The sequence below is a fragment of the Acanthopagrus latus genome, chromosome 20 (genome assembly GCF_904848185.1).
Source record: "Acanthopagrus latus isolate v.2019 chromosome 20, fAcaLat1.1, whole genome shotgun sequence".
NCBI classification, from domain to species: Eukaryota; Metazoa; Chordata; class Actinopteri; order Spariformes; family Sparidae; genus Acanthopagrus; species Acanthopagrus latus.
In genome coordinates this window covers 11,146,337-11,157,644 of record NC_051058.1, presented here as the reverse complement: position 1 = coordinate 11,157,644, position 11,308 = coordinate 11,146,337, and the positions used below count along the sequence as shown (strand labels likewise).

General features: G+C 41.2%; 1 protein-coding gene across 6 annotated transcripts in view; it reads left to right on the top strand.

Moving 5' to 3' along the window:
- kcnc3b (potassium voltage-gated channel, Shaw-related subfamily, member 3b) overlaps positions 1–11,308 on the top strand; it is a 52,700-nt gene that overhangs the window by 28,996 nt on the left and 12,396 nt on the right. For 2 of the 6 annotated variants that reach the window (XM_037080599.1, XM_037080597.1), the window contains exons 3-5: positions 192–1,173; positions 2,786–2,980; positions 8,745–8,785. In XM_037080599.1, coding sequence (XP_036936494.1) covers positions 192–1,173; positions 2,786–2,980; positions 8,745–8,779 — 1,212 coding nt within the window. In that variant the 3' untranslated portion in view covers positions 8,780–8,785. Of the gene's footprint in view, positions 1–191; positions 1,174–2,785; positions 2,981–4,000; positions 4,130–8,744; positions 8,790–11,308 lie in introns of all 6 variants that reach the window. The other 4 variants (XM_037080596.1, XM_037080598.1, XM_037080595.1 and 1 more) reach the window with 4 other exon arrangements.

Sequence of the window (11,308 nt, the reverse complement as noted above, 5' to 3'; positions counted from 1 at the left end):
ATACATTGCTTAGTATTTAAAACTTATTTGTGTACTCAGGTCTTACATACTTAAGTTGTTTTTGACTCGAGTTTACAAACTTCACCAAGGCGTTTTTTTATCTTCCCTTTGCCCTGCTGAATTTTATCGATCTGCAACTGACTTGTTCTCCTTCCCTCGCTTTCTTTTTCTTGTCTCTTCCTGTCCTCCAGTATGTGGCATTTGGCTCCCTATTCTTCATCCTCATCTCCATCTCCACTTTCTGCATGGAGACGCATGAGGCCTTCAACACAATTATCAACAAGACAGAGATCGTCACCGTGGGCAACATGACCCACGAGGAGATTGTATATGAGGTGGTGACCGACAGCTGGTTGACGTACGTGGAGGGCGTGTGCGTCATCTGGTTCACCATTGAGGTCCTGCTGCGAGTCACCTTCTGCCCAGACAAGTTGGAGTTCTTCAAAAGCACCCTCAACATCATCGATTTTGTTGCCATCCTGCCCTTCTATCTGGAGGTGGGCCTGAGTGGTCTCTCCTCCAAAGCTGCCAAGGATGTCCTGGGGTTCCTCCGTGTGGTCCGGTTTGTCCGTATCCTCCGAATCTTCAAGCTGACCCGCCACTTTGTGGGTCTCCGTGTCCTCGGCCACACCCTGCGTGCCAGCACCAATGAATTCCTCCTGCTCATCATCTTCTTGGCCCTTGGTGTCCTCATCTTTGCCACTATGATCTACTATGCTGAACGTATCGGCGCCGACCCAGATGACCCAACTGCCAGCGCCCACACCAACTTCAAGAACATTCCCATTGGATTTTGGTGGGCTGTTGTGACCATGACCACGCTGGGCTATGGAGATATGTATCCAGAGACGTGGTCAGGGATGCTGGTGGGCGCACTGTGTGCCTTGGCTGGTGTGCTGACCATTGCTATGCCTGTACCTGTAATTGTCAACAACTTCGGCATGTACTACTCTCTGGCCATGGCCAAGCAAAAGCTGCCCAAAAAGAAGAACAAGCATATCCCCCGAGCGCCTCAACCAGGGTCCCCCAACTACTGCAAGCCGGATGCCCTGGCCATGGCGACCGCGTCACCGCAGAGGCTGTTGGGAAATGTTCTGGGTGGAGTGATGGGGTCTGGAGGCATAGGGGGCGACTGTCCTCTCGCTCAAGAAGAGATTATAGAGATTAACAGAGGTGAGAGATTTGTTTTTTTTGTTTTGTTTTTTAACCTAAAAACACATAAAAGAGTGTCAAATGTGTCTGTTGAGTGGAGAGTGATCAAGTTCAAGTCGTATTGTATAGCTTGCACAGTCATCATTTCAGAGGTCTGGGGGAGGATTAGAGTGCCATAGTATCTAGAGAAAGTGCATAGTTGATTCTGGATCCACCCCCGAGAAATCACTGGCCCATCAGAACTCATGTGTAATTTATGATCAACTGGTAGGTTCCACGGTTGCCTTAAGGCACCCATCTGTCAGTTCAAAACAAACACCATGGAGGGAAAACAAACTCAATTATCTGTTAAAACTGCTTAATGCATCTCAGTTTGGGCCGACTCCACATTTTTTTTCTCTCTCTGGCATTAGCAGTAAAATCAGGAGAGGCAGTTCAGCTGCTTGTTGGCTCTTTACATACTGCAACATCAGGGCGTCAGTCACATGCAACAATAATGCACCTTTAATGCATTACTTTACTGCCTTAGTCATCAGTGAGCCAGAAAATATTGGTTTCATCAGTGCTCTCGCTACATCCCGTCTGCTTGGCTTCCTTCCAGTCTAAAAGGGTTTCTTGTAGGTTGTGTCAGTAGATCTTTCAGCAGGAAGTCGTATTAGTCCAAAATTTTGATGACTGGCTCCAAGTCTGCGTCGCAGTATCATCATCGCCACATGCTCCGGCACAACACAGAGCAGCACACTCGCCTGGTAACATATTTTAACATACGGCCTCAGTGAATGTGTGGGCGACACACAACAGCAGTGATTCCAAATCATCAATGAACATTAGTTTCCACTCAACGTGCTTGACAGCTTTCCAAGGCAGTCCTCTGACTTCACAGTTTACCAACGCTCAGGCCCACTGTGTATACAATAGGCACGGGGCGTTAATTAAATTTCATGTCACAATTACCCTGGCCAAAATACTTGTGATTCACAATGTTTTTCCGATTAGCACCAAAATATGTTTAAAAATGTTAATGGCACAGGACTGGATTTGACTTGACCTAACATTTCATGTATAAACAATCAGTTTTCTTATTCACAGATTTATTTACTTATTCATTTTTAACGTCACTGATCAGTCACTTTCATTACAATCAACTGTTCTTATTCTGATCTCCAATATTATACATTATATAATACAATATTATACAGTATATACATGTAATGCTCACGTTCTTGATTGATTTCTTGGTCTTTAAAATTCAAAAATAATGTCAAGTTAGAAAAAAATAACATGTATTATCTTATTGCTAACTTATTAAAAAAAAAAAAATTCTGTAACAAAGAAGTTTCTCAAGTCAGGGTTTTTTTTGTAAAACCGCCAATGCAGAGTTCAGAAGTGTGTGTGAAATGAAGTTTCTCCTTTTCAGTGTAACAGCATTGTATGTTTGCAGTGTATTTTCAAACTTTGTTGACTGTTTAAAGAACCCAAAATGCCAATCTGCAAAATTGCTTTATTTTCTCAAACATGATCAACAAAAAAAAAGGTTCTGAAAGCGTTTTTGAAAAAAAAAAGAAAAGAAAAGATTACAATAATCCTCCTGTGCATGGTCCCGCCTTTGCTTTGCCTCCACCTTCCCCTCCAGATTCCAAGCAGAACGGTGATGCAGCCTCGGCCGCCCTGGCTAACGAGGACTGCCCCACCATCGACCAGGTGCTGAGTCCAGACGAGAGGAGCCCTATCGGGCGGGGGCCTACCCGGGAACGCTACCAGCAGGACCGTGCCTGCTTCCTGCTCAACACCAGGGAATTCCGTGCCACAGATGGGAATGTGCGGAAAGGTACGTTTCACACCAGGAGACGGATACATAAACACACACCTCTTATGTAAAACAGATCCACACAGCAAGATACCCAGGTGTAACATACTGTGGACATGTATATTACGTGCACCCAGTGTGCAGCCGATGCAGATAAGTACACATAGGTACTGTATGCACATAAGATCCGATCTGAACATTAAGGGAAGGTGGGTTGGATTAATCAAACTGTCTCATGAAACTGACCGACTGCAGATCGAAGGCTCCGATCACAGCTAGCAGTAAGACACACACACATATATATACAGTCATACAGCTGCAACACACACACAGCTCTTCTGCTCTGCTCTGTTTGTTTCCACCTCTTCACACTCATGTTCTCTGTGTTTCCATCACCGCTTGGTATCATGTTTTCCTTTCCTCTGTCAGACAAGGTTTTTTCTGTCCTCTACTTCTCTCCTTTTCCTTTTTCTCGCTCTTCCTCTCCGTCTCCCATCTTTCCACGGTGTCTGTGAATTTTGTTCTGTCTCCCACGATGTCACATTCATTCATGCTCATTAAGGATCTCTGTCTTTCTCTGTCTTCTGGACTCAGACAGTTGACCATGCATTAATTTACTTCTCGTCACTTCTGTTTCTCCCTCTCTGTTTCTCTCTCTCTCCTGCCTTGCGTCCTTCTTTTAATTTTGCTCCCTCCCTCCCTCCCTCCCTCCCTCCCCCCCCCCCCCCCCCCCCCGAATCTCCCCTCCTAACCTTGCCTCACATTTACCCTCCTAACCTCCTTCCTCCTCTGCCCCATCTTTAAACCCATGCCCTCATTTCTCCCTTTCTTTTCCTTTGTGCTACACCATAACCCTCCCTCCCCTTTATTTATTAATTTTTTTTTAAACCCCATGTGCATTATCTTCATGCTCATGAAAACCTGACACCTTGATTCATTTACTACTGCAATCCAACCACCACCACTGCCGCCAACCTGCACTAAAACACTCCCTCACACTCCCTCCAAACTTTCAACACCCCCCTGTTGACAACAAACTAGAGGCAGCAGCCCTGGCACCCAGCCCAGACTCCCCTCTGACTGAGGATTGGTATAAGATGGAAGGGTCTCTGTTACAGCAGGACCTCAATGCAAACTCCACCTCATCCTGGATCAAACCGTAGACCAGAGGTAACACTAACAAAAAGTTAAAACAATCAAGGAGCCCGTAGTTGAGTGAAAACCTGCAGAAAGTTTGATCTGGCTCTCAGTGACGTAGCATGTTTTGCAGGTGCACAAACCACGACATGACTACACCGGTACAGCAACCACTTTAACACAGCTGCACACACACTGTGCATGACTCCACACCACAGATACACAACCATTTCCACAGTGTTTTGTCTACATGTTCCATGGAGTTGTAAGTGTCACCCGTGGAGGTGTCTTCTCTGTGCCTGAAAGTGGGGAAAGTGTGCTCTCACTTCCACTAAATATTACAGATTAAAGAGATTGAGGTAAACGGTTGAGCTAAGGTTAGGTTGCACTTAAATCTGAATGATAAGGTTTGGGTGGCAAATGACATTTTAGGGCCCAGCATCTGTATTTTATACCAATCAAACCTAACCTCAGCCCAATATCTCGCTTGAATATCAATTTTGTGAACTCTGTGTGAAAAAAAAATCTTTGGAATGAAAATGGGATTGCACTGTGATATACACCCATAACAAGTAGTATGCACATATATGTGAGTGTGTGTGTGTGTGTGTGTGTGTGTGTGTGTGTGTGTGTGTGTGTGTGTGTGTGTGTGTATGTGAGAGCTTAAATCTTCCAAACACGAGTGCAAGAGCGCGTCCGTGTGGGCGCGCACATGTGCAAACACATCCAGCAGCTCGAGTGAAGAAAAAAAAAAATAATAACCCAGTTGTCGTGTCCTGTGTCAATAACTAATAAAACATACACTGTAGAAGATTGAACGGGAACAGTGGGTCACGTTGTTGTCTGATGTGCCTCTGTGTTGTTGTTGTCTCTCTCTTCAGGTTGTGTCATATCACGCGTGTGTATGTGGGCTTTTTCATTCTTACGTGTTATACACTGTGTCTCTGTCCTCTCAATGCCGTCTGAGTGTTGTGTTCGTGCTGTCGTGTGCGGCTTAATTTAGTTTTTCCCCTCTACTGTGTTTATTCGTGTTACTCCCTACCCCACGGGCCTCCACCTTGGCAAACAAATGCACACACTGCAATATAGAAAAGGCATTACCTCGAGAAATACCCTCTTTTTTTAACAGTTGTATACATTTATTCAATATGTACATGTACTCATGCGCAGGTTAGACTCACAAACTCACTCAGGCATTGGCTGAACCTTTAATGGCACTTTCAGGCTCAAATATGTGCGTACTTACATGTACATATCCTGTAGTTCATGTAAAATCAATTGGCCAGCTTTGATAGCCTCACACTCGGGGGAGACTGAGTGCAGTGCTGTGCGACAATCATCTTTCCAAGGCCCAAGGTCACTGGGGTCAGTGGAGCCATTAGGGTCAAGGGATAGTACATCTTGAAACATGCCACGCTGAAAACAAACAGACGATTTTCAACTTTTATTGTGCGATGTAAACCAGGCCGGTTATCACGATACCGCTTCACAAAATACTGTGTTGTGAGCGTGTTATGCATCTGAAATACTACTCCCTAGACCATGTATCTGTGCTTTCAGTGCCTAGTGTAGTCCAAAGTTCAGGACCTTTTGTATTTGTACTGTTGAGACCTGGATAGAAATCAAAAGGATTATAATCTGCACTCGGTGACTGAAACACTTACTGACCAAACAGACAGACAAACGCTCTGACACGTTTGATTGAAAAGTGGCTACATGCTGTCTAAGGTAAGCGAGCCTTGAGCTGTCCATGCCCTTCACTTACAGGTCCCTGACATTGCTTCAGTTTTGATGGTTCTTATGTATAAACTGCAATTTAGGTGCTATAAAAATCCCTCTTTAAAGCAAATCAGGAGCCTATTGAAGAAATAAGTGCTGAAGTCATAAGGTCGATGCTTCAGGGTTTGGCCTTCTTACAGGGACGTTGTACACAGTGATTTGTATATTTAGGTTGGGGATTTGTAATGGTCCTTATCAGTGATAATAACCTTATATCTTATAGTTCGTATGTATTAATTTGTTGAGCCTTATGCACTGGAAAAATGAACTGTATTTGGTGCTTTCTAGAGAGATTTGATCTATATGTTGCCAACTCTTTGACAAATCAAATCAAGCTAAAATCAAGCTCAACTCATGGCTGATTCCTATCCTGTCTCAGACCTCGTATCATTACTTCTTAGCTGTCTTACTTATCTTTTCACTTGTTAGCTAGCTGGCCATAATGGGCAATAAGATATAGGTGTGAATCTTAGAGTCAGAGGCATATATACATTAATATATGGTTTGGGAAATTTAAAGCTAACAGGTTATCATATTTTTTCATCACATTCTTGTGACAGACTAACATAGATGCTAACTTCTCCAACAGTTTTAGTTTGTGTAGCCTTTTAGACTAGATTTTAGACTAAGGAAGTTTTTGTAATAAGGCCCCTGACTCTGAAGCGTTTCATAGCCCTGTGAAAGACATATGACCTGTACAGGGTGCAGCCCCCACCCAGTGTATGTTTAAATAGATAGCTGGATACCAACTTCTTCAAAAGATCATGATTTAGGGGAAGACAAACCATACATGAAAATTCGAAAAAGATAGAACACTGATGTCCCTGTTCTCCGTCTTGCTTTTAAAGAGGGATTCTCATGCTGTCTAAAAACTCATTCTTGTGTGCTTCAGTTGTGATTTATTTCATAGATATACGCATAAGATGTCTTTGCCAACTTATTTTTTTATTAGCTTTTCAGTTTCTTCTCTTTGACTGTTGGCCATTTAACTTCCTGCGATTCCTGCAATATGCATGTCCCACCAAGGTCAAGCGGTCAATCACCTCTTTGATTGCCCACTCCCAATCACTCCTCGAGATCTTCAAGGGTCTCACTTGGTCTCACTCTCTCTGTCTCTCTCCTTTCAGTTCTCACTGTACGTGTAGTTGTTGTTTTTTTCATTTCTTGGGTTTTTTTGTGCTTATTTATTTCCTGTGTTTGTAACACGGGGTGTTCATCTTTAGTATTTTTGTGGAGTATTATGTTGTGGTTTTGTTCATTTGTGTTCATGTGTTGTAATGTGTATGCTTTACCTTTTCAATGTGAATAGGATTAAGTTGTATTTGCTTTGAATTCACATATGTTGCTGTTGTCTGTGTGATTATGTTTTTTTTTTCTTTTCGGTGTCCTTGAGTTTTGTACAACTGTGTTTTGTAGTTTGATGTTTTGACTTCCCCTATGTTCTTCCTGTGTTTTCCCTTTGAGTTGTACCATCACCTACAATCTGTCTTCTGTTAATTGGAATGATTTTTTAGGAATTGGGAACAAAACAGTGAAATTCGATAAGATGAAAAATGGCACAAATCTCACTGGTTTAGGCCATTCTCAAGGACTTTCTTAGAAAAAAAAGCTAATGAATTATTAGCAAAACTGACAAGACCCATAATATGAGTATTTTTTATCATATTTGTGAGCCAGAAATTGGGAATATATTGTGTGTTGAACCATTTTAACTATTTGTAAATGGAAAGAAATTTATTATTGCAATATAACAAATGCTTGAGGTGTAAACAGTAGACATAAATCTACTTACCAACGAGATGTTTTATCCTCATCCACATTTCATCCCACCCTTATTTACCCTAATCATTTACTAATCGTAATTATCAGATCCATTAGGTTAGATTGCTCCTAAGTTATCTTCAAGACCAATTTTAAAAAAAAATAATATTCATGTCCTTGTTGTTTCTGCCTGCTCTCGAGCTAATGTGTTTTATCGGCCAATTTCTCAGTACAACAGGCTACAATCAGATAAAAGTTACCATTTCTAAATAGACTCCTACAAGTCATTTGTGAAATTGTGTTTATGTGGCAACACTTGACAGTTTCCTCATGTGTGTCATTGTTCTCTTGTAGTCATAAACAGTCCTGTCCTACATTATCATGCATGTTCTAATGTGTATGATAATACCACTGTGTGTCTTACTCCGTTGCCTCATCACAACTCTGCAAATATTCTTTCCACATGAGCCAGATTTTTACCTCATAAAAACATAACACACAGACTGTGTGTGTATACATATGATACATATTTATGCATATGTATGAGACATATGTATACAATATTAAATGGATTTAAGCTTAATGATAAGAGATGACTCATATGGATCTATATGACCTACATACAGCTAACAAGAGGATGCAGGATACAGTTTCATGTCATCTAGTTTCCCCAGAAGACATCCGAGATGTGTGTACTGCATGGACACACTGTGGCTTCAGTAATGGTCATAAAGGGATCCATACGTGTAATTAAAGGTAACAGGAGATGATACCATCTTTAACAGGCAATTGATCCCATGTAAGAATGATACAGTATGTGGCCATGCCCAGAATAGCATCTGAACAGTCAGCAAATTTCTGTGTTTTCACAGCAAGCGGGCGTGAAATTGTGGGACATATGTGCATTAGGTAATAGTGGCAGTCAAGTCGTTCTCTGCCTGACTACGTACATAAATAAAAGAGTGACTAAGCCTATTATTTCACTTCAGTCTACTCAGTTTTAGATGATTATTTCCTGGTCAGAATATTTGCAGTTCTCCCTTTCTCTGTTCCCTCTCCACATCCTCCTCATTTTGTGATTAACACTCACTCTCCATCCCATCCCCAGGCCGCCACTGCAGTGCAAGTGTAACTAAAGTCTGACTGTAGGTAGGTACGTATTCCCTCCACAGTGCAAATTAAGTGTGACTTTGGGAAGGAATTATGTCATCACAAGTACAATGACAGCCAGACTCATCATTTCCCCTGACAGACAATCCCAGAGCTCCAAACCCCTGTTGATGTTGTAAATACAGTACTTAGCAGTGAGGCAGCTAGCAGACCGTGACAGACTGCAGTGGCTGAGACATGATTAACATTATAAGCATGTTTTATTTTAATTTGTGAAACGGTTCCTCCTCTTGAATTTTATCGGGCCGTACTTCTATGTAGCACCGAACCAAACTAATGTGCCGAATCAGCTTCTGGTTGCAAAACAGAGAAAAATCCAACAACTTGCAGAAAATCATCAGAACTGCATAAATAGTCTTTTTACCTTATTCGTCATCTGTTTCACCTTCATTAAATAACAATTAAAAACTCATCCCATCATTTTTAACTTGTATCACACAAGTGTTGTAAAAAGAGCCCAAAAATGTTATAGAAAGGATTAAATACGGCAGACATGACCACTAATACTTTTAGTGGTTTATTTTGAAGATCATAATGTGTATGAAACATTCTTGGTCTTTTAATCATGTGAGTGGTGTGTCTTCTTCCGCTCATTCTTCCTCTTTCCTCTTTGCATGCTGCATGCTGAATTTTTTCACCAGGAATAGATCCGGTGGAATTTACCAGCAGAATCAAAAGCTTTTATTATAAATTCATGTAGGGGCTCCCCAACATTGCCCTTGTGAACCTCTGTAATGTGCACAAATCTGTAGGGCATTCGTCATTGTTAGTCAGACATAGCACCCAAGTAAAGCAGTTGAAGTAATATTTACCCAAATACAACTTGTTGCATAATATTAATGCATTCTTATATGTGTTGTTGGGACCAGTGCATCTGAATAAATATACAGTGCTACAAATATCACAGTCTAATTTATTTAAACGGAAACAGGATGTTAACGCTATCCATTTTAAAAAAGCTTCACTAGTGAATGAAATTATATAACAGTTATATTTTTGGTGTATGCCAGTTGCACATTTGATCAAAAAGTCATTCATATTAATTCAAGTTGTATCCATATGAAGCATGGTGATGGTGGAATCCGGCACTAATAATGGAGAACACTGTATAGAGAGGTAACCACTGAATACACCAAGTGTCAAAAACCGGGTCTGATTTCATGAAAATGTTAGGATTATAACTTAAAGTAGCTATTCAGTTTGGTCAGGTGAAGAGTTTGATAATGATAGACTAAGATTAACAATAGCCACTTCTCGCTTTATAGCAATTTCTTGTCAGCATTCAGTATAAATCATTATTGCAGACATATTGCTAATATGGCTTACATTCGATACAACCTAAAAATGCGTCTCGATTGGTTAAATTTGAGTAAAATACTTTTTGAAACTGAACTTGAGAATGAAGAAGCACTACAGATTCGCCAGACAGCTACCCCGAAATCTTTGTGTGAGATGTTGCCTCAGAAAGCATCATCAATATTTTACCGAGTTGCCATCCAACTAATGCCCCTGAGCGAGTCAGAACAAAAAAAGGACTTTTATTTATGGTTGGCTCAATTGATGCGTACGACAGAGTGGTGGAGTTATTCGGTATTTTTTCCATCTTAGCAGGAAGGTACAAAGGGTGTCATACTGTACCAGTGGGTGTTCTTTGTTGTCCGACTGTGGCCTCGTGATGGTTGGAGTTTCACAAAAACACACAGTTGTACCTTGGTCACTTCAAACTCTGTTAGCAGTAGATTTGTTGAATAACCTTTACATTACATTTCAGCTAATGTAAAACATTCCTACAAAAGTGTTAAACTCCACCCATTATGGGTCAGCCATTGTTAGGTCAGAGCAGTTGCTACCTACCAATGGTGTTTCACTTCACTTGATGCAACAACACTCTGTCAGCACAGCACTACCTTCTCTGTGGCTGCTTCCTACAGGGGGAATTCAACGTCTGCATGCTTTGTTACACAAATGATACAGTGGGAAAGGACACAAAGGCCAAAGTGTTACTTCACAGATAGATTGGTTATGAAGCATACCTTCAGTGGTGCAAGCACCCTGCATTATATACTTCAGAGTCTCTTGTGGATTTTGTCAATATACCTTGCTTTTTTTGCCACGTATTCTTTCCCACTGTAGACAAAATGTGAACTGATCTCCGTTACAGGATACGATTACCGGGGGATAGGAAGCGGTTTTAAATGTTGCAGGGAGGCCTTTTTGTGTTGACCATTTGAAGTTTACAGGAACGAAAAGTGAATCTTATGTTGACTTTTTATGAGCATGATGTGATGCATATCATTTTATTAATGGTATATTTTTAAACTTTTTCACCCTAAAACTTCAATGGGTCAACTCCAACACTGTATCAGTGATAACTGAGTATCTTCTACTGTGTATTTGTGTAAAACTGTATAGTTTTGTCCAAACACTTGTCTGAAGCACCTGAACATTGCACATTACACTTCACATGATAAAATGTTGAGTGCTTTATTCAACGGGCTTACG